The sequence below is a fragment of the Emydura macquarii genome, unplaced genomic scaffold (assembly GCF_026122565.2).
Source record: "Emydura macquarii macquarii isolate MOO-44397 ecotype Brisbane River unplaced genomic scaffold, CSIRO-AGI_Emac_v2 contig_1253, whole genome shotgun sequence".
In the NCBI taxonomy this organism is placed as follows: Eukaryota; Metazoa; Chordata; order Testudines; family Chelidae; genus Emydura; species Emydura macquarii.
The window spans coordinates 50,414,471-50,438,545 of record NW_027131390.1 but is presented as its reverse complement, the minus strand read 5'-3'; the positions used below and the strand labels follow the sequence as shown (position 1 = coordinate 50,438,545).

The following is a 24,075-nucleotide window of genomic DNA, read 5'->3' as shown; positions in this document are numbered from 1 at the left end:
TCTAATTCTTGGATTTAGCCACTACATTTAAGTATGTATCCCTTTCCTTGCAACCCCTCCAATAGCAAAAATGTGCCAGATCTTAACTAGACTCAAATGCCATTTGTAATTTATTTGTAATTTAGCAATTTATAAACTTTCTTTATGAGCTACAGTAATTAAAGATACATAATCCTTTTCCCATGTAGAGACCCACTCCTCCAGATCAGTTTTTCTCCTAAATTCTTCTCTTATCTGGGTTGTCATCTTACCAACATCTTTTTCAAAATTGTATGTATCATTGCAATTAAACCTTTATTTAGCTTGCACCTGGGTGAACTCCTTGAATGCAGTTAAAGGTCTAGCTAGAGCCATCTTGTATCCAGATTTCACAATAAAATGTATGACTTGTTAAATACAGGATCTTTATAATTTTTATTTATCTTTATATTTTACTATATCATTGCAGATTTCTTGGTATTATTTCAAATTGGGATGCAGGAACAGCTCTGAATGGAGTAATATTGGCTTTTACCCACAACAAATAGTAACTTCAATATTTCCTGGGGATAAATTCCTGATTATTAATGACAGTAGCTAAGGGAGAGGGCCTTCCTGACAGGAATTTAAGAAATTTGTGTAAAGCTGCTGAGGTGGTCTGGATAAATGGATGATTTAAAAAATATATATATTTGACCTGAATTTCTTTTTAACTCAACAATTACTATGAATATTTGGGTTCCAATATTGTTTGAGTTTTACCTGGTATTTGGATGGTCTGTTAACACAATTAATCACACATTTTAATTGTGATTCATGATAACTAGGGAAAGTTTAGTCCACCCCATCTTTGAACTTTGGAACTCACCCTTTCTCTTTTATGTTTTTAATATGAATTTTAATAATGCATCTTGCTATATTTTTAACGTCACATCAGGGATGCCGGTAGGGAATGTACTGAAACAAAAGTAATGTCTTCAGAAGAACATTCATCTTTACTGAGCCTAATATACCTAGTCAAAACATTTCCTATTTGTTTCTTTCCTTCAAGTCATTTATTTTATTTCACACTGTAGCGTAATTTAACTTAAAATATTTTTGTTTTTTCTCCACAATATTTATTCCTATATATTTTAAAGATTCCTTTATCCATTTAAATTGTTGCAGCTGACAACTGCTTGTTTTGGCCCTTTCTGGAATATTAATTTATAAAATTTCAGAGTTATGCTAGTTCTATTTGAAGCCTGCTACATGCCCAAATTCCAAAGTGAATTGTTCTGTAATTTTTAAACGAGGCTTCTGGATCCTGCAAACATAGCTTTGTATGCTGATACCTTGTTGTTTTGTGTTCTAATCCAGAAGGCATTTTCATGCCCTTTATCCAGGGGCTATTTCTCACATTTATTGCAAATTGCTCCAGAATGAGTATAGAGGGCTGATATGCCCCTATAAAACTGATTTCCAAAACCAAACCATACCAAAATCTGTCTCAGGAAGATCTCTTAATTAAAATATATCTGTCTTCTGTATCTGTGGGTTGTGCTGAAAAAATAAAAGGGCCGTGTTTACCAAACAGTATTGTCAATGCTTTTCTATTAGATTGACCTGGAGAAAACATATGGTATCTGTGTCCAAGAAGTATTCGGGTATTTATCATTTTTCTTCACGTGTGTTTCCTATAAATAGATTATACTAGCAAAATCCTTTTTTAGTGAGCAGAATACCCTTTTCCTTGTTTCGATTGTTCATCTTTCACATTAACAGTTATGACATTAATAAGTTCACCCGTGAGTACCAACTCTGTTCTTGCCCAGTATATCACTTTTTGTTAAAAGCAGTGAGATTCCCCAGCCAGATGCCAGGTCTCCATTACATTTACACATCTTCTTTAAATATGATATTTCAGAGTTCCCATCATACACTATAATTTTAAAACTCTCACATGCATTGCTTTACCTTTTCTTTAACACTTATATTAGTGTACCCTGGTCCTGAGACTGATTTTACCATAATTTTTAAAAATTCTGAGCCCTAGCACTCTTAATATATTTTTTTCTATTAAAACATCTAACAATATTTAACATCTGTTTCTGTTCTGTTATTCCCTATTTCTCCTCCACTTCCCTCGCTACGTATTCCTGACCCCTCTAGCTGTGAGAGCCCAGGCTACCCGTACTTCCTTCATGGGTGTCTTAGTTCCCTGCTAGAGGGAAGTTTTCTTTATATATCCTTAAGAACCAAGTCTTATCAAACATCTTGGGCACTTTGAGATTATTGTATCATCTCTGAATTGACTTATTCTGACATTTTCCACCATAAGTGATCCTTCTCCAATTAATATACATTTTGTAATAACTCAGGTCAAACTTATTTCCATAGGGGAAATCTGGGTCTTCTATTGCATTATTAACTTAGTTCATAATTTAATGTTATGTTATACCCATTAAGTGTACTGTATCCACCTAGAGTAAACTAGCCTAGGTAAGATATACCTCAGCTTCCATTTAACTATATCCCTTTATCATTATAATCACATGGCTAAAATATCCATTATTTATTATAATGTCTTAGCCTATGTACTAATCCCATTCTTCTCCAACTGCCTCTATAGTTTGTTTTGTGGGGGAAGAAGGGATGGACAGATCTCTGTACAGGAGGATTTCTTTCCTTTCCCAGACATCTAGATCTTCTTGTCTTTCCTCCTTCCTTGATGCGCCTCTTACAACAAGATGGCCATTGCCACTGCACTCCTCCTTTTGTTTGTCTGATCTTTCCAAAATGGCCACTACCACACTTCCTCTCCTGACCACAATTGTTCAGTTGTGGGGTTCCCCCCCCCCTCCCATCTCATTGCACTCTCACACTAACTCTTTACAGGATGAGAAGGGTCCAGTTCCACATCTCTGAGTTTTCAGAGTCTATTGTAATATGTTCTGCAGGCTGATGGTAATACTGGATTCTGTGGCTGAATTACTTTTCCCTGAGGCAACTCTCTGTTACTGGCATCTGCCAGCTCTCTTCAGCCTTCCTCTTTTTTTCTTTTCAAATCTGGCTCCACAGTTGTTTATTCATACTTTAGGCACAAATCTGTGGATTCACGTTGGCTTGATTCTTTTTATCTTTATATTGTTTTCATTTATTCCCTTTAGTGCAGAGACCTGGATTAGGCTACCATCTCGTTTGCTGGCTTAGCCATGCCTCTGGCAGGCTGTTTTTTTTTTTTTTTGGCCTACTAAAGCCACACCCTTTGATTTCAGCTACAACTATGTTTGTAGTGCCTTAGGATCTCTCTTCTATTTTACATACTCAAGGGAATCTATTTTACACATTTCAGCACTGTCCTTCTCCCAAGAGTATGTGTAACTTCTAGTGAATGGAGGGTAAAAATGGGCTGGTCATCTTGATTTTTGCATAGTTCTCACAAGAGAATAAAGTAAATGCAGTCACTGTAGCCCTACAATGCTGCACCTGAGAGCAGAGTCTGACCCAGTGTTCAGTCACAACATCAGCTGAACTTTCTGGGAGCTGTGCTTGCATAAACAATGCAGGGCAAGGCCATAAGACATTCAGAGAATGATCAAGATTTTGCTCTCAGTTGTGCTGGAGTAAGCAATAGTCATAGCAGGGACTGACACTCTAAGCATAAGGCCTGGTTCTCCCATACAAAAGGGAAGCTTTGCACCACACCATCATTGTCTGCTTAGTTGGCCATTAGAGAATCCTTCATAGACAGGGGAAACCTCTGGCAAATCTACACCCGCATCATGACTCCTAGGCCATTCCCCTTCAACCCACTGGCATAAGGGTTGAGTCCTCTTAGCTCAGCTTATTCCTAGCTGCCACAACAGTGCCTGCAACTTGTGAGCAGCTGATGTAGATTAGAGTAGGCTGAACGTGGCTCTAGTCTGACATCCTTCTCAAGAACCAGATGCTCCAATGAGCGGTGGAACATAAAAGGTGTTTAAAGCCACCTTTGCACTCTTCCTTTCCCCCTCCAGAATTGCACTGAGCGCTCAAAATCTGGGCTATGGTTTTTGATAGAGGCTGTTCTATAGTCTTTTGGGCCCTATGCCATTGAAGTCTTTAAAGATGGGGACAAGAACTTGAACTGGATCCAGTTCTGGACTGGAAGCCAGTACATTATGCAGAGCAACAGAATGACCACACATCCTCCTCTCCTCCTCCTCCAAATCAGCCTAGAATGGCTGCATTATGTGCTTTTCTCCCTTCCCTTATAAATTTAGTGTACGCTGGCAATGTACGCAAGAGTGCGGCCCTCTATTATTTTGTGCCTTTGTTGGGATGAGCCATTAACAAATCAAACTTAATGTTAAATAATGGTAGATAAATGCTTTGATTGTTCTAGATTGTACACAGAGAGTTGTATGTATGAGCAGTCTCTTTCCACTGTATGAGTTCATACTTCAATGTGGGCCGGATTATACGGCCCTTATGCACAGTGAGTGATCCCTTACTTCTTGAATAGGCCCATTGATTTCAATCGGATTAGTGGCTGAGTTAATACTCGCTGTGAATGAGGGAAGCAGAATCTGGGCTATTCTGTGTAGCTGCCAGAGTAAATAAAGAGATTTAGGCTGCAGTGGTCCAGCACAGTTGTGCCAGACTAGTTCAGAGCAGGCAATAACTTCACCCAACTGCATGCCAATAGATGGAAGTAGGCTCATTTTATCCCATTCTGTTGCCTGAACAAAGTCTCTGCGGAAAGAACAGGAATGTTAACAGTAAAGGGGGTTTGACCAATAGTGATAAAGTCCCACCTTCCTGTCCCACACCACACCCATCACACTCACTTGCTGTAGATGGAAAAACATACTATTAGCTAATATTCAGGGGCCTTGTGAATTGTTTACGTTCGTAGGAGAGATTGATTATGAGTCAGATATTAATTTGGTGCAAGTCCTGTTTCCCTGAATACAGTAGGAACGAATAACAGGAGGCAATTCTCTTGTTCAGGAATCCAAACCTGCTTCTAATCCAGTTCTGTGCCCCAAAGATGCTTTCTCTCTCGGCTACCTGCTAGCGCCATGCTATCAGTGCCTCTCTGACTTTCTGCTTGCATACTCTGTCTGAGGCATGCAGACACATACACCTGCAGCACAGCCATTGCTCCAGTCCCTGAATTTTCAATCAGTTTCCAGGGAATCTCCTTTTATTCTCCCCGAGTTAGTTCTTGCTCAGGCCTTCCATGTGGCCAGTGCTTTGGATGGTGGCATCTATTGTTTCAGCCATCATACTCCATAACGGAGCTTAATTGCTTCTCAGTTTAGCCATAGTGAGGGGCAGATACCACTCCATCAGCTTCAGTGAGGTTTTTGACTGGCCATAGATTACAGGTACACTTGCTGGCAGCTACTAACGCCCTCCAGCATAACAGTACATTTCTTGCCAACACTTGCAAATATTTGACTATTATTTCCAGGATCTGACTCGTTATAGTTATATTCAGTCCTGTATATCCATCAGTATGTCGGTCCATGTGCTGACTCTGCATAGTATAGGTTGTTTCTCTCTTACAGAACAAACATATGCAAAGACTACTTTCTTGCCTTTGGTGTATATAAAGGAATATTACACAGCCTGTTGTTGACTGGCTAGTACTGCACACTTTGACACGGTGGTTGAATTTTGATGGCTAGATTGCAAGTCAAGTTTCTTTTGCTTTACTCCTCTGTGATTAAGCTTATTCCTGATAAATGCAGCTCTTTTACAAAGGAGGGATTTTTGTGCCTCTTGTTGAGGGATGAACTTTATGCATCTGGAGTGGTGGTTTTTGAAGCATCCTTTAGGTCATGTACATTCACTGTTACTTATCTTCATGAACAGCAAAATTGGTTAACTTCAGAATGAGTAGATTGCCAGAAGGTTAAATTGGTTTATGGCAAGGGCATGTGATATCACTAATACAGTTCTTGACTACAGTAATTTCAGAGGAACATAATTGCTCCAGTGACTATATAAGAAGGTCTTTTGGCCAGTAAGCTTCCTTATGGTTTTTTTTTTCTCTCTATAAAACAGATGCCCTGACCCCCAAATTTTGTGCTACTTGAAGCAACAATAATCAAAGTGGTCAAGCCAGCAGCCTTAAGTGTTCACAAAAAATAATGTCCTGACAAAGGATATTACACACTGATTAACTTTTGTGACAGGGTGTGAAAATATGTCCTAAAGCCTATGTGCCTTTAGCAGGCTGCTCTTTATGCTACAGAAAACCTTCAAAGAGAGAGCGTTAATCCTTCTCTCAGTCATGCTGGTATAAATCTGGAGAAGCTCCATTGACTTCAGCAGAATTATTCCAGTTTTACATCAGTCTAACTATATGCCAAGTTTGGCCCAGAGTATTTATGTTTATGTTGAGTTTAATACTCATTTCTTTAATTCTTTTGACTACAGAAAATATATGAAATGAACCATGCTACTTCTGAATTCTTCTGAGTAATGTCTCCCTTATTAACTCTCTATCTAATGAGTTTTGTCTATATCTCTTTCAGGAAAATATTTTAAGGAGTAGTTTTAGTGAAAGGAACTGTAAGTTATATTTTGTGGAGAATAATATGTGACAACAGGAGCTTTAGAAAAGAATACCCAGTCCTTCAAAGCATGTGCTAGGATAATATTTTTTTCTACTTTTTTCCCCTTAGTCTTTCGAAAGAGTTTTAGTAGAGAACAAGCTGCATGGTCTTTCTCCAGCCCTCTCTGAAGCCATCCAGAGCATTTCTCGTTGGGAACTGGTTCAAGCTGCCCTACCACATGTACTGCATTGCACAGCGACCTTGCTTTCTAACCGAAACAAGCTAGGTTGGTACTTGCATTAGTTTTCTTTTTACTATTACCAAACCTTTCATTAAAATATCACAAAGTTATGTTCAACGTACCATAGACCATATTCCTCCAGAGCCCAGACTCCACCTGCGCCCGGATGTCTACACTGCAATTTTATAGCCCTACTGCCCTAGCCTCACAAGCCTGAGTCAACTGATACGGGCCCGCCGTGGGTGTTGTATTGCAGTGTAGACATACCCATTTTCTCCATGGTACAGGGCCTAATCCTGCAAATCCATGATCACACAGTAGTCCTTGCTCAGGCAAATAGCCCTATTTAAGTCAATGGGCCTACTAGTGTTAGGTAGGATTATTCACATAAGTAAAGCTTAGCAAGATCAGTCCTCTTGTTCCTCCTGTTTACTGCATTTGAACTTCCCCTCCCAAAATATGATGGAAGCCCAGTCCTTGATACATTTTCTCATGTGGATAGAATTCACTCACATGATTAGTCACATTAATCACAACAGGATTCTTCATGTGTGTAAGGCTTTGCAAAATCTTGCCCTTGGTTATTTTGCAGGCAGATGGAGTAATCAGACTACACTATATGTAAAATTCAGCACAGCTCAAATAATACAAAGAATTGTCTACCTCTTGCAAAAAGCCCCAACCCTGTAGAACTGGATATTAGTTCTTATTGAGGTTGATGCAAAAAGAAATTAAAAGAAATGTTTTCTTTTTCAGTTTGGAATTGTGCTTTTAAAAACTTAATATAATACCAAACCTTTATCTGTTTTTTAAGGAAATTTTTAATGTTAGATCAGATGTGGGGGGAAGGGAACCCAAACAGAAGACTAGCAATACAAAAATATATTCACTTGGCTCATATTTTTCTATATTTTGTTTGTTACTACAGAAATTTGTATTTTATATAAGGACTTGCCCAAACGAACATCCATAAGTCCCTTGCTGTTTAATGCCACAGTGAAATAATCTTGGTCCCACAGTCTGGAAAGGATGATGTCACAGATACATCATTCTGACTTCACTGCTGGATAATGAAAAGTGAGAAGAAAGGTCATGAATGATCAAATCCTTCTTTAAACATGAAGGATCAAATCCGTCCCATGATTTCTGAATGCCATCTAAATGAATAAGTGACTTCCTGGAAATTGTTATCAAGAGGGAGTCACAATCTTGAGAGTCAAATTTGTTCAATACTATTCTCCAAGAGGCACTGTGGGGGGACTTCAGAAGTAGCTTTGCTACCTAACTATAACAAGCTTCTTCAAGGGATATTTATTTTCTGCAAGACATGTGCCATAGTAGTCAAATTTTGTAGGCAGTGAAAGTATTATTGTCATTATCATCAACATCATGCAAATCTCAAAAGATGTGGGGTCCTGTCCAGGTTGATCTCTGGCTAGGTCCTTAAGGTGGCCTGGTTGAATATTTAGTTTATGTCTGAAAGTTCTGTATTTCACATGTAAATAATCATTGGCCTTGGTCCAGTTCTGGGAGGGAAGTATCCACATTATAAAATCTGCCACCACAACTGACACTAATTGGTCCACAGGTTGGCAGTCTCAATGGAAAAAAACAATGAATTAATGACCATAGGGCCTGATCCAAATCCTATAGTCATCAATAGACTGACGCAAGTCAGCTTTGCGGCATGCTCATCGAGATCAAACTATTTTCTCATCTGGCCTGGTTCCTCCAACCAGAGGTGAAGCATATTGGTGGGATCAGGTAGCAGAGCACATTCTGGAGATGCTTCCAGTGCTACAGCTCGGGGATCAATAGAAGTGTTTCAAGATCCAGGGCTGTCAAGTTAGCATCTTTTATGAGTGCTGTATTTTCACACACGCAGACACACACTGAGTAGCATTTCAGGGATCAGGCTGCAAGGCAATGCAGTGGAATGTAACATTCTGAATCAGGTGGTTTTAGCCAAGACATCCTAGGAATAACTAGATACTTCTAATTGTAGGGCTGAGATTTTCAAAGCCACATAGGGAATTTGGGTGCCCAGTTCCCTATGCGGCTTTGAAAATCTCTGCTGTGCTGATCCTGTGTGAATAGAGACACCATACCATGTTATGATGTATTTTTCCATTCAGGACATCAGGACAAGCTTGGCGTAGCAGAGACTAAACTTCTTCATACCCTCCATTGGATGCTACTGGAGGCTCCTCAAGACTGCAGCAATGACCGGTTTGCAGGAGAGAGAGGCTCCAGCTGGGGAGGGAGCAGTAGCGCCTTTATTCATCAGGTTGAAAACCAGGGATCTCCAGGACACCCTCGGCGTGGTAGCACAAATGAAGAGGAAGAGAATAGTCGAAGGAAGTTCTTCCAGAATTCCATGGCAACAGTGGAGCTCTTTGTGTTCCTGTTTGCTCCTCTGGTCCACAGGATTAAAGTAAGTAGAAGATCTGATGGGGAGTGGTAATGTGGTGACACCAATGTGAGGAGAGACTGAGATTCTGCCTGGGTTGTGAATAGTCATAATAGTGGCTAATGTATTTAGCATACCCTGCAGAATAAAGGCCAAGTCCTGTTGTCACCCGTACACAGGAGAGCAGTCCCATGGACATAATAAAATCGTAGAACTATAAGGTTGGAATGGACCTCGAGAATTCCTCTAATCCAACCCCCTGCGCTGAGGCAGGAATGAGTAAACCTAGACCATCCCTGACAATTGTTTGTTTTTAAAAACCTCCAGTGGTGGGGATTCCACAACCTTCCCTGGAAGCCTGTTCCAGTACTTTATCCTTATAGTTAGAAAGCTTTCCTAGTATCTAACCTAAATCTCCCTTGTTGCAGATTAAACCCATTACTTGTCCTACCTTCAGTGGATGGAGAACAATTGATCATTGCCCTCTTTGTAACAGCCCTTCACATATTTGAACATGGTTATTGGGTCTCTTTCACTCGTCTTTTCTCAAGATAAATTATACCTAGTTTTTTAACCTTTCCTCATAAGTCAGGTTTTCTAACCTTTTATCACTTTTATGCTCTCCGTTGGACTATCCCTTATTTGTCCACATCTTTTTTTTTTTAATTGTAGTGCCCAAACTGGACACAGTATTCTCACAGAGGCCTCACTAGAGCCAAGTAGAGTGGGACAATTACTTCCCAGCTTTTACAGAGGGCACTCCTGTTAATACACCCCAGAATATTAGCCTTTTTCGCAACTGCATCACATTGTTGATTATGAATTTGTGATCCACTATAACTCTCTGATTCTTTTCAGCAGTACTACTGCCTAGTCAGGTATTCCCCATTTTGTATTTGATATTTCTTTCCTATATGTAGTACTTTGAACTTGTCTTTATTAAATTGCATCTTGTTGATTTCAGACCAATTCTCCAGTTAATCAAAGTCACTTTGTATTCTAATCCTGTCCTCCAAAATGTTTGTAATCCCTTCCAGCTTGGTGTTATCCAAAAGTTTTATAAGCATTCTCCCCACTCCATTAATCAAGTCATTACAGAACATTTTGAATAGTACTGGATCCAGGACAGTCCTATGTGGAATCCCACCAGATACATTCCTCCCCCTCCCCCCCTCCAACTGACAATGAACATTGATTACTATTCTTTGAGTACAGTCTTTCAACCTGTTGTGCACTCATCTTGTAGTAAAACTATAGCAGCATATAATAAAAGTATCAGAAGTAATCCCAGTGACATGAGTAAGGGTTGTAGCATTGGACAGACATTAAGGCAAGAATATCTAAAGTGAAGCGTATGCATCCATACTTGGGCAGCTACATAAGTGGCCCGAACTACAGAGGTGTTGAGTACCTGCAGCTCTCATTGAAATCAGTGAGCACTGAGGGCATGCAGCACCTCACTGGTTGAGAGCTGCAGCCAGGGTTGTGGAATTTAACTCAGTATGGTCAACTCTCATTCATGGTTAACAAATGCCTTGCTGTCTGCTCAGTAATTCCAGAAGTGGGGTTGTCACTGATTTGTTGTTGTTGTTATTACTAATAGTATTGATACTAATTAATTAATAGGATCCGTGATAGTATTGGTGGCAGGCGCAAATTAAGCACTTTCTGATGTCAGAAGTAGGCTGCAGACTTCTTGTCAGCTGATTGCTGAAGTCTTTATTTTATGCTGTATAAACCAGTTTTTTGGAACTATGTAGTCAGGAGTTATTTCACTGCACACACTGATTCCTGCCTCTTGTCCTTAGTTTCACTGGAGGTCTGCCCTTCAGCCTTAGTATTTTAGGGCTAGCTTCTTAAGTGACATTGGCTGTTCTCAATTAGATGTTCCTAGAAAGTAGGTTATTAGAAAATGGCTGTGTTTAGCTGCTAAATGAAGCCCTGCACCCATTTCTCTTCCCATATAATAAGTGAATCTGAACTCTCACAGCAAATATTGCAATTAATTATCCTGACCCTAATGTGTCTGCATTCTGACTCAGGCACTGTGGAGAGAGCAGGCAGGGGAGAGCAGGCAAATGGGATCTGTGCCTGGCACCCCCCACTCTCCTTACCAAGCAGGTGGGGAGTGGGTGTAGCATCAGCTACTTAAATGCCTGCATGCACCAGACAGCAGAACTAAGTCAGTAATGTAATCTAGTTACTAGTATCTGGTAAAGGAGTGGCACAGATTTCTTCTGGCTGGTAGTCTTTGAGTCCCAGTTCCTCTGAAAGCTCTTCCAGGGCTGATGCAGCGACATTTCACCCCTGACTCAGGGCCAACAGCAAAGACAAAATCTAACCCCGAATAAATATCATTAACCTTGGGTTCATAATTATACAACTACTGTGCAGAGGGGCCAGTACACTACCAAAAGCTAACAGAGCACAGGGAAAAACAATGTCTTCCTTATGTTTATTTCTACAACACCTGAAATCGTTGCATGGGGTTCTGTCATGCAAATACAAAAGACACGATAGCTGACCCAAAGAGGTCTCAAAACTCATTTTAGATATTATCAGAGGTGAGTAACGAAGAGTAGGGAAGGGAAAAGATGAAGAAGGACAGTATTTCCAACAATCAGATCGTGCAGCCACTTTGTTTAAATATATGCACATGTGGGCCCTGGTCCTGCAAAGATTTACCTGCATTTGTAACTTTATTCACGTAGATAACTCCATTTAAATCAGTAGGGCTACTTACAGTAAAATTACACATATGCATAAATCTTTACAGCATCACAACTTGCGTGTTTCAATTTAAATTTTTTTAATAGTAATAATAATATTGTATGTTGGCACTTACGAGCATTTTTACAAATTATTATATTTCCTAAATAAATATTTTTTAAAAAATTACTAGTTTTGGCTCATTTCGTGCAGGTGTTGCAGGAGAAGGGAGCCTAAAGGAAAGATTTACATACTAAAAGATCTAAAGCAAGAAGCAGAATAATGTGTGCAAAGAGTTTTGCTGCAATGTGGTAGCAGAGTAGTAGCAGAGATCCTGAAAAACTGGTTTTGGTCAGTGTAATTGCGGTCTGGGAACAATGGCCTTTTACTTAAATTTGTACTGAGAATTCCACGTTGCTTTACTACTAGACCATTGGGTAGGTACTTCTTTGAATTTACGGTAGTTGCTTTTGGCCATTGATTTATTGCACACAAACAGTACATACTGTGTACAGTATGTAGTCTTTGTTGTTGCTTTCAAGGTCCCTGTCTCAGTAGGAGGGACAGTCAGCACAGACAGAAATTATGCTATTCTGTGTCAGTTAGTCTAACTAATCTACATATGCTAGATGATCCGCTTGTGTCTTTCTAGGAGTCTGACCTGACTTTTCGGCTGGCCAGTGGACTTGTTATTTGGCAGCCCATGTGGGAACACAGGCAGCCTGAGGTTTCTGCCTTCACCGCTCAGGTTAAGCCAATTAGGAACATTATTACAGGTGTGTGACCTTGTTGTGTAGTCACAGATGTTAAGCATCGGAAAGTCTCTTCCTTATGGTACAGTTGCCTGAGCCCCATTTGCCATGCGTGCAGGATCTGTGAACAGCCATGTTCTTTGATTTGTTTTTGTGCCTTATCAAAATAAACCCTCGCTTCATGGCCAAGTCTACATGCAGAAATCGCACTGATTTTAACAAAATTGACCAATTTAGTTAAACTGGTACAATTGCCGTGTGTAGAGACAGGGCCGGCTCTAGACCAAATGATGCCCCAAGCGAGGAGCGTCTTTGGATCCTCCCTTCCATTTCGGCACCTCCCCCCTCTGTGGCACCCCCCCCTACATGTACACTTTCACAATTACACAATAAAACAAGGTTCACAATATCACAGCTGGGCTCTCACTTCACTTCATTCTTATATCTCACTGACTGAATGGCAATGTCCCACCCCTTATATACCTGTAAGGGCATGGCTGACAACATTCTAGGAGATTCAAGGAAAATGTTGTTCTCAGAAACTCTGGAAGGTTCCATGAGATTCTACAAAGGTCCAGAACATTCTAGAAGGTTAGTGAAAAATGAATCCACATAAGGAACACCTGAAACATTTTACTTCACACATTCTATTTTCCCTTTTGTCAGTAACAACAAAAACAGCCCGCTCAAACTCCGGCACTCTGGGTGGTCACCTGGGTTGTCTGCCCCTAAATCTGGCCCTGTGCAGGGAAGCCATGAATCCAATTCCAATAAAAACAATAATGGGCCAAATTCAGCCTGGTATAGTAAGATGAATCCTCCATTAACCTTAATGGGAGCTGCACCCACTTACACTAGGACCAAAATCGATTCAGTCTGATTTGTTCCTATGGTTACCCAATATTAGTCGCTCTACTCTTAGGCCTGGTCTACACATACAAGTTGCACTAATTTAATTAAAGATGCAATTTTAATCCAGTTGGTTAAATCAGTGTAACTTTGCGTATGGACACTCTTACATTGGTTTACATCTGTTTTATATGTAAGATTAGCCTGCATTGATTTAACTAAATCAGTTTAACATCACACCTTTATTTAAACTGGTACAATTTCTGTGTGTAGACAAGCCCTTGGAAGTAAATATATATGATAGAAATATCAAACCTGTATTCATGTATTGCCATGTATCTGATGTAATACCAACTGACTTAATCTCAGATATCAAATCATACAGGCTTCCTATATACAAGAGAAAAAGGAAACAATATCTAATACTATATCCTAAACTGGTGTAAATCATTGACTTCAACAGAGCTACATCAGCTGAGGATTTGAACCATATATTTTAAATTGCTATTAGATTAAAATAAATCCTTTAATATTTCCTCTAGCCTTTATCTTTGGGTAATATACTAAGAATATAGGAATAATTTGAATCCTTGGAGCCTATTTTAAGGCTCTTTCCCTCAATGCCATCAATATTTGCATAAATTTAGAAGAAAGAAGAGACCAATATAATTTCCTGTCAATTTCTTATGTCTATTTCCACGTACAAGTTTCTAAGAAGTAGAGACAATGATTGGCAACAGTTTGACACTGATGGGAAAGATACACAGACCAGCAGCTATGTACTATTGGCAACAGAAGGATAGTCAATGATAAAAACATCGAATCTTTTCACAAAGTCAAAAGTTCAGAAAAATTCCAATTTGGAAATGTCAAAACGTTTCACGTTGAGTCATTTTCACATTAAGTTGCATCTGCATAGGCTGCCATGGTTCCTCATGGGAGTTGTAGTTCAGATGCCTTATGCCCTCATTTTTTCTTTGGGCTGTGCTCCCTGGCCGGACTATCTCTCCCATGATACACCATAGACTCCTATGCACCATGTGCTGCAGTCAGAGAGGAGACCTAAGTGCATCTTGGCAGTAGTAGTCTGGCCAAGAAGCCCAATCCATAAGAGAACGGGCACATGAAGCACCTGAACTACAGCTCCCTTAAGGCACTCTGGCACCCTAGACAGTTGCAATTTAATGTCCAACTGACTTGGAATGAAATATTTCAGTTCAGCTCAACAAACCAAAATTATTTTGTAAGGAGCAGCATGTCCTCAGAAAATTTTGATTTTTGTGGTAACTGTACCTCCTGTGGCCTCCGTTCCTCCCCTCCCCCCCAACCACCCCAAAAAAAAAAAGTCAACAGCAAATTGCCAACCCACTCCAGTTTCCCACAAATGCAGCTAATGTCTGGTAATGTTGCACTGAGGGGATGCCATTTTTTACAATAGTGAATAGTTTATTTGTTTGGTTAATACAACATGAGCATTACATTTTTGAAATTTTCCTTTTTTTTTTTTTTTTTTTTTTTAATCGCAGCCAAGAGAAGTTCTCCTACCAGCAACCAGAGCCTGACTTATGAATCCCCTAATCTGGACACTGGACACACAGAGGTGGGCCTGTGGTTAGACAAGCAAGAATGGGGAGCTGAGGGGAGATAATTTTTTTTTTAAGTGATGGGGTGGGGAAAGGCTCTTTTGCAGGGAATTTTGAAATGACAGTTGCAATTACTATCCTGCATTTTATGTCATTTTAATGCATTTCTAAACCAAAAAAATCATATGCAATAAATTAATTAATTAAGCACTGGCTTAATTAACCAACAGATCTCCAAAGCCTCTTAATACTTTTATTGAATTCTGTGTGTTAGAATTTGTTTTATCATTTCCAAGACCCACTTCCTGCAGACAATGAGGTTGGGGCCCATGGCAAAGAATCAACAAAAAAACTTACAGAACCTGTATAAAAAGAGACAACAAACTATCATCAATACTGTAAAGACATATGACAGAGCTGAGAAGAAAGGGCCAGTGCTCTTTGTTTTCATATAAATAAAAACACCTTTTGGATGATTTGGAGCCCTCAAGGTGTGCTCTATCCAGCCTAAATTACAGCATGTTCAAATTACTGTTATCTTCTGCCCTCTCTTCCCCTATATTATTAATAACAACAACAACATATCATCACTTGTGATGTCTTATCTTGCATTAGGCCCTTACCTGGAATGCAACAAACAATTTTTCATTGAGGTCAGTGGAGCTCCATGCAGGTTTAAGGGTCTGGCCGAATGGAATAGTTTATGGGACTGGGGCCTTAGCTTATAAACTGTTTGGGACAAGAACCAGGTGTTTGCACAGTGTTTAACACATTGGAGCCCCAATCCTGATCGAGTCCCCTCAGTGCTATCTTAGTATAAATAATATTACTATATAAGTACTGATCATAGTAAGAGGGCTAATGTGGAAGACCCAAATCCTGTTGTTAAATGTATTTCTCTTTATTAAAAATATCCTAAGGGACTTCAGGTGGTGTGTGAAACAGCCCTGCCAGATGCTGTGCCTCCTAGGGCCACTATTTCAGGCTGTCATCGGGGAAACTCCTTTGATGGAAGTGTCTCGTCCCAAACATCCCAGGACAGAGGACCCCCGCATTCCAGGTACAGACTCCTTTTGAAAAGCCATGTTGGTATAATTCTCTGGGAAGTGTGTGTTACAGGGCTCACTCTGCCCGATCCCTAAAGTGTATGCGTCTTACAGTCCCCATTAAAGAGTCTTGGCTCCTCAGCTCATGCTTTTAGCTCTGGAGGTCCTCAGTTCAGTCACCGGTGTGTCCTCCAAGTTGGTGGCTGTTTTATTCCATCTAATTTACCGGACCCTCAGCTGGCCTGTTAGGATAGCAACTATAGTGCAATGGGGACGGAGCAGGAGACAAGGCCCTTTTATATTTTGGAGTTTGATTTTTTTTTTTTTTTTTAAACAAACTTTAGGCTCATTGCTCCTTGACTAGGCACATCCTTTCAGGCTTGATCTCTCTTGGCTGCCCTCTTTCCCTGTGGCAGAGTATTTCTGTATGTCTTCTCCCTTTCAGTGCTTCTTGGCTGCTACCTCCATTTCCCCTTCTTCACATACATCTGTTCTGTTCACTTACTGCAGGCTGGCTCGCAGGGGACGCAAAAGAACAGCTTCTTAAACCTCTTCTCCTCAGCTAGCCTTGGAGGGCTTAGGCAAAGATTTTCAAACAAAGAAGCCTACATTTAACCTCCTTAATACATATTTGAGGAGATAAAGGTACAGACAAATGTTCAGAAGGGCTGTGGACTCATCAGCTCCCATTAGGATTTGTGGATACTCAGCACTTTTGAAAATCTGACCATATTTTTCTTAGGCTCCTGTTTTTGAACATGTTGACCCACATGCTCAGTTACACTGGGAAATTTCAAACCAAAACATTCAAATGTTTTCAGAATTTGCTTCATTACAGTAATACTTGGTCTCGGTTCCACAGATCTCTGAATCCAGGAACAACTCCCAACTATTTTCTAAAAATACTTATGATTAATATATCTTGTCACCCGCTTGAATGGGTAAAGCCATTTCTTTATGCACCTGATCTAGTTGGGAGTCTTCCCATTGACTTCAGTGGGTTTTGTCTCAGGCCCTATATAAATTCTGGGATTGTATTTCATTTTATTAACATGATCTGGTCAAACTAAGGCATCTGTTACTTCTGAGTATTGTCTTACTAAATGTAAACTGTTCCTCCATGTACCCCCCTGTTCAGTGTGCGAATGCACACAGACATAAAAAGTAAAGGAGCAGGCAATCTTTTAGAAGACTGAATCAGGTGATCAGTTTATCCAGCTTAGTCTGGTGGTTGCTATGGAGATGAAGCTTCCGACAGGCTTTGTAGAGAGCATCACTAATGTCTCCTCACTTGGAGAGCTCATTGATCAATTAAAACTGAACAGGGAGCTTTGGTTGCCAAGCAACGGACAACGCAGAAACAAATGTTATTTACTCCAGTTCTCAACAGCCACAGTATTCCTTTGTCCTTGGACCCACGACTGGACAAAATATAGCACCCACTCACCCTGCAATCCTCAGGCAATAAGTAGCTAATTAAAGGAACACGGCTTTTAAGTCAAAATGAATCACAAGATTTTAAATTCTGTTTTCTCGGAAACTCATTCAGCAAACCTTGAGTTTGCTCCATTGATCTCCACTCCATTCAGTGAAGTTCTTCATTTCAGTGGAACCATTGCAATAGTAAAATCCACAGACATTTATTCTGTAGCTGTCAGTCTCTGCCTTGGAAATAGACTTTGAAAGCAGGGCTTGAATGATAAATATTTTAGGAGAACCATCCTTCTTTTGGGCTAGATTGTGAATTGGAGTGTGTGAGAATACAGATCTCCCTTACACTCCGATATGGTTTTCCCGTACCTTGGATCTGGTCACAGGGGAATCACCAGAGAGAGATGCATCACCTTATTCCTTCCCTCCAAGGGTGTGGGAATGGGCAGAGTCCTGGCTTCACCCTTTATATTTGCTGGTCAGTGCAGTTGAGCCGGTGTGGGGGATATTGGCAGGCAGATTATTTTTTTCTTTGGGATAATTCTTTCCTTGGGTTGCTCCTGGAGTGATGCAGCAACCCTTAGTACAGGGTGTATCCTTTAGATCCAGTCTTGGCCCTTTTGTTTTCTCCTCGTGTGTATTTCACTCGTTTTTCTCTTTGCCATGTTTTGCGAAGGATGTATGATGGGAGCCTGGATGTCAGGCTGGCGGGAAAGGGTCAATGGTGTTTTTAAAATAATCACTATTTTCTTGTTGTTCTCTTATTTAAAGCCTTTTTTAAGTCACCCCACTTGTAATCCCATTTTATCTTGACTGCAGCAGTAGTGGAAATCTTTGAATTGTGGACTCAATGTATGCTGTTTTCAAAAGTCAGTGCCTCTAAAAGAGGCCTAGAGGAATTCTGTGGTGTCCTCCAGTGACAGAGGCTGGCAGTAAAGAAACTCCTGCAGATTTGCTTGGAGGTTTTAGTTCCAAATGAACACATTTCTCTAAAATGAGTCCTTCCCAGCCAACCCATCTGCAAATGCTTCCCAAGGAGGAAACTGCTCACCTACCCTGACTGCAAACCTTTTGCTCTGCTCTACTCAACTGGACATCCAAAACCTGCATTTGAATGCTCATATTGGCTTGTATAATTTTTGTTGTTGTTTGTATTATCCTGTAGCCTCGGAGCCCTCATCATGGGCCAGGACCCTGCTATGCTAGGTGCAGTACAAACACAGAACAAAAAGACAGTCCCTCCTCCAAATAGCTTACAATCTAAGGGTCGGTCTGCACAAATGTTTTGTTTGCAGCAAGTTGGGCTGTGAATCTACCATGTACTAGCCTGCTGCAGGCTGACTGTCCATGCAGACCCTGCTGACGTGCATTAAGAGTTTGTCAATTTGCTTTGAACTAGACTAGATCAAAGCACATTAACAAACTCTTAATGTGTGTCAAGCAGGGTCCGCATGGACAGTCAGCCTGCAGCAGGCTAGTGTGGGGTAGATTCACAGTCCAGCTTGCAGCGAACTACCTGTTCATATACACAAACTCTAGTATAAGACAAGAGACAACAGATGGATACAGACAGACTGCCTGGAGAGTACCAGGAAACAACGAGAGGCTGTAGTGTCGGCACACCAGCAGCCAAACCGTGTCAAGTAGCCCATTAAGTAATCCAGCAAAGCACTTCAGTGTGTATGTAACTTTAAGCACTAGCCCAGTCCCACGAAGTCAATGGAACTATTTGTTCTTAAATGCTTTGCTGGATTATGGCTGTAGGCTGCTCAGTGCCAGTCTGGGTGTCCAAATGCCAATATGGATATCCTGCCTGTATGCCTGTCTTTGAAAGCCTGCCTCCACCTCTGATTCTGTAGACTGTCAATATTAATGGAGTAAACATTGATTGCTATTATTGTGATTTGTCCCAAATGCAGGAGAACATGATTTATGAGGCAGTTATTGATTCTATTGTCTTATGTGTCTAAAGTTTAAAAATGTAACAAGAACTCAATTCACAATTGAATGCTTCTCAAATTGCATCCAGAAATCTTCTAGGTTATACAATTGAACAGATCTGTGGTTTGATTCCTCCATAGACAGAGGGAGACTGATCATGTTCACCAGGGTCCCATTAAGGCAATGTGGGGCTCAAGGCTCACCAGAGCACAGGCCCCCACTTCTTGGCCCTGCCCCTGTGGCTCCATCCACCACCAGGAGTGGTGATGGCAGGGGACCCTCTCATCCCCCCATAGGAAGGGTTGGCAGCAAGGGGGTCCCCCAGTATTTACCCCAGCTGCTTACCCCACTTCTTAGGGGCCAGTAAATGGAGCATTGTTAGTGTTGGTCTCTGGGGCAATTTCTAGTCCTCAAACTGGAGGGTAGCACAGCAATGGTTTCCACCTACAAAAGGAAGACTGGTTAAGTGGTGCCAGAGAGTGAATGCTCTTAGAACCAATGAAAATGTAAACCCTAAGGGTATATCTACGTCGCAATAAAAGGTCAATGGCATGGCCACAGCTGACTCAAGCTTTTAGGGGTCAGGATCTGGGGCTGTAAGATTACAATGTAGTCATTTGGGCTTGCGCTGTAGCCTGGACTCTGAAACCTGGCAAGTGGGGGAAGGTCTCAAAGCTCAGGCTCCAGCCCAAGCTGGACCGTCTACACTGCAATTTTTAACCCTGCTGCCCAAGTCCCAGGAGCCTAAGTCAGCTGACGCAGGCTCTGAGACTCAGTTCCATGGGTTTGGGTTTTTTTAATTGTAGTGTAGACCTACCATAAGTGTCTTTCTGGAGGAAACCTTTAGGCAGAACTCTGCACTTCTGGGGAAAGTATTAGCCCTAGCTGACGTTTAATGTTTCTCCTTTTATTATTTGGAACAGGGTGTCTTTGGTGATCCCACCCTGCCAAAAGTCTCGCTATGCCACCTATTTTGACGTGGCAGTACTGCGTTGCCTGCTGCAGCCACACTGGTCTGAGGAGGGTACACAGTGGTCTCTGATGTATTATCTGCAAAGATTGAGGCATATGCTGGAGGAGAAGCCAGAGAAGCCACCTGAGCCAGAGACCATGCACTTGCCAAGGCCCCGCAGCAGTTCCATGGTAGCTGCAGCACCCTCTCTGGTGAACACCCACAAAACTCAGGTAAGAGACCATTGTTTTCAAGTGATCTTGGAAACTATTTACAGTTGTGATAGGATTAGTAGTGACTCAGCATTTTGGTGTTAATTATAAAAACACAAACTGTGGTGAAGTCATTTATAGTGTGGGGAATGTCCATATGCAGATTTCATAGGTGGTCCTATTGCCTTCTTGTACTGGAATTCAGCAGTCAGGTCTGATTTAACTATATCCCATCTTGCCATTCGAAGAGAAACAAAAGGAATACATATCACAGTGTCAGTACAGCACTCTCCTTGGAACAAGAAACAAGACACAAGACCACATTCTTTAAAACATTACATCAAACTGCACACGGTGAGGTTGGAGCTCATCAAAGTACAGATTTTTCAGTGTTACATGCCTCAGTTCTCTTCTCCTCTATGCTTCCTGATTTTTTAGCTTTTTTTATGTTTTCCTACAAACCTCAGTGGATGCAGTTCCAGGAAATGTCATACCTTATTTTTAGTTTTGCTGGAAACATAAGCCCCCGATTAGTCCCTGCTGCTATAAAGATCTTTGTGTTAGGCTGAATCCTGTTTTCTTATGGGTAGCTGAACTCAGATCTGAAAAACAGTAGACATTGATATTTCCCCATTGGTTCTTTCTGCTTTTAGGATGTAGTCTCTCTTTCCTATACATTTTAGTAGAAAATGCTAACTTTCATATATTGTTTATTGAACAACACTGTAAAATTTAATCGAGAATTATATCTCTGCTACAGAATCTAACTTGAGCTGTGCTACAGAAAACCTTCAGAAAAAGCAGCATTCATTCATTGAAAAAAATTTCTGACTATAGGGGTACTTAATGACTGGAATAGGTTACCAAGGGAGGTTGTGGAATCCTCATCACTGGAGGTTTTCAAGAACAGATTAGACAGATACCTGTCAATGATGATCTAGGTTTTTACTTGGTCCTGCCTCAGCATAGGATGATGGACTAAATGACCTCTCAAGGTCCCTTCCCGCCCTACATTTCTGTAATTCTGTGATTCTCTATTAAGGTGTTGACAACTCTTATGAACTTTATCAGAAGTCTCACAATATTTGGCAATTTTTAAAAAAAGTTCTAGCTTCTGGAGTCATGTGATTGTCATTTCATTCAAAAATAAAAGGACATTTCCAGCCCTCATGGCTGCAGAGAAAAGCTTGGAAAATGTGACCCCCTAAAGGTTCAAAAACCAAGAGACCAATAAAAATTATTTAATTTTTAAATCTCATTATTTTTTAAAATGAGCTTATGATTTTGGGAGGATCTGACTCATGATTGACAGTCAGGGGTTGGCAAAGCTGTATTAAATTCTATTATCTATAAAATAAGTTTCCAGGGTTATCACTCTTTTTGTGTGTCACTGAAGCCTAGAATGTCTGTACAGTCAATGTGACTGTAGAAACAGCTACAAGCGTGGTATAGAAACAGCTACAAGCATGGTGATGAACTCTCTTTGTTTAGAATATCACCAGGTTCAATCATCACTGGGATTTGCAGTCTGTTACCTACCCATTTTTAAATTCTCAGCTATTATGAGTTTACGAATTAATCTGTGTGGTAAACACCTACAGTCAGATATGTCTCAATACCATGATAAGAATCCTAAACCATTGTGAGATCAGAGGTAACTCAACCAATCACCACCCTTGCTCTATAGCTAATTTGCATTCAACCGTTTCATTAGTTGTATGAGGGATCCTGCACAGATAGTGGATTACTTGGCCCAGTTGCCACACCTGTGTAACAGCATAGGCATTTGGGTGCTAGTGTTTTAGAATAATCTCTATAGAACCTTGCTGGTTTCATCCCAACAACAGTTTGTAAGACTTCTTCATACAGGAAAGAGTTGCTATCCAGGCGTAGGGGGCTTAATCTTCCTTTAAATGGGGTTTTTATAGATTCTCCCTACATATACAGAAAATCCTCATTCATATCATGCTCTGGAAGCAGTGTCAATCAAACATAATAGTAGATTGGGACATATTACTATTCTGTAGCACAGTGCTTTCATGTTTATCCTGTCCCCCCTTGCACCTGCTTTTAAAGTAACACATGCTGTTGTGCATGTAATTTCCTGAATGCTAGTGCAATAATAAAATTGTTGTTCCAAGGTTCTCAGCACAGCAGCAGTGTGCATGGATGTGTTTTCTGCACTAGTTAGATGGATGTGTTATTTGCACCACCTAGACATCACATTAGAGTTCTGGAATCAGTGTTTCTCTACATAATAAAAAAATCCCCTGGCAATGTAGCACGATCTACCTCTCCCAGCTTCACAATCTCAGCTTCTGGTTTTTAAGTACTTTTCTCCTGCAGGAGATCACTTTACTCTGTTGCTTTTTACTAACATCTTTGTTAAATCCATTTGATTATTCAGAGTTAAATATAAATGTGTTTTTAACTTTGCTTTTGTTTTGCTTTGTTTTGTGGGTTTTTTGTTTTGTTTTGATTCTTTGGGGTGGGTTTTGAGTGGGTCCTTTGGTCATTGATGCAAGGGTTCCATTCAGCACAGAGGTTTTTCCAAGGCTAGACTAGATTGTTAGACTTTCTCATCAGCTTCTCATATGTTTTTGTCCTGCTGTGTGGAATCAGAGTCCCTCTTAAAATGAAGGTAATAATAATAAATAATAGTTGTTGTTATTATTATCGTTATTATTTTATTTATTATTTAATATTATTATTATTAACAAAGCAGCTATGACTTACATAGAGATGGAGTTTCAGCTTTGTCTCCTTTATTTACCAGGGACTGCTCCCTGTCTGGAAATTTATACAGCAGTGGTTTTCAACCTTTTTTTCATTTGCAGACCCCTAAAAAATTTCAAATGCAGGTGTAGACCCCTTAGGAAATCTTAGACATAGTCTGTGGAACCCCTGGGGTCCGAGGAACACAGGTTGAAAACCACTGCTATACAGCACAGAGTGACATCTAGTGACTGATAAATATTCCATAAGTAAACATATTACACATGAGTATGCCAGTAATTGAGTCAGATGTGATGGGCTTAAGTTTCTGAGGCAGGAAGATGAAGAAGTCATGTTCTCCTGTGTTTCTCTGCTTACTTGGCATTTCTTTCTCAGGAAGGATCTGAAGGCTGAGAAATCACTAACTAATGTGTAAGGCTTGGTGCTAGGCTGAAAAAACAGGCTAGCAGCATATTTCTTACATTTATAGCAGGAGCTCATCAAGATGCAGTCTTCGTCTGCTTTTACTTAACCCGAGTTATTCTTTTCCAATAGAAAATAAAGCTTTCAGAATAAAATACTGGATATCCACGCTTAGACAGTGCAAATTCAAAATGTCAGCCATAATCTGGTTCTGAGTTCATGGCCTCCTCTCTTTAGGGTTTCATGTTGCAATGTAGGGGAGACCCACACTTTTAAAGTGACAGCACTGTTACGGTATGTTG

At 40.5% G+C, this 24,075-nt stretch overlaps 1 protein-coding gene across 3 annotated transcripts in view; it reads left to right on the top strand.

The window, feature by feature from the left end:
* The window catches only part of UNC80 (unc-80 homolog, NALCN channel complex subunit), a 176,444-nt gene that overhangs the window by 6,861 nt on the left and 145,508 nt on the right, over positions 1-24,075 (top strand). For all 3 annotated transcript variants that reach the window (XM_067548743.1, XM_067548741.1, XM_067548742.1), the window contains exons 3-8: positions 6,639-6,795; positions 8,886-9,184; positions 12,522-12,645; positions 14,997-15,070; positions 15,974-16,113; positions 20,395-20,656. In XM_067548743.1, coding sequence (XP_067404844.1) covers positions 6,639-6,795; positions 8,886-9,184; positions 12,522-12,645; positions 14,997-15,070; positions 15,974-16,113; positions 20,395-20,656 — 1,056 coding nt within the window. The remainder of the gene's footprint in view (positions 1-6,638; positions 6,796-8,885; positions 9,185-12,521; positions 12,646-14,996; positions 15,071-15,973; positions 16,114-20,394; positions 20,657-24,075) is intronic.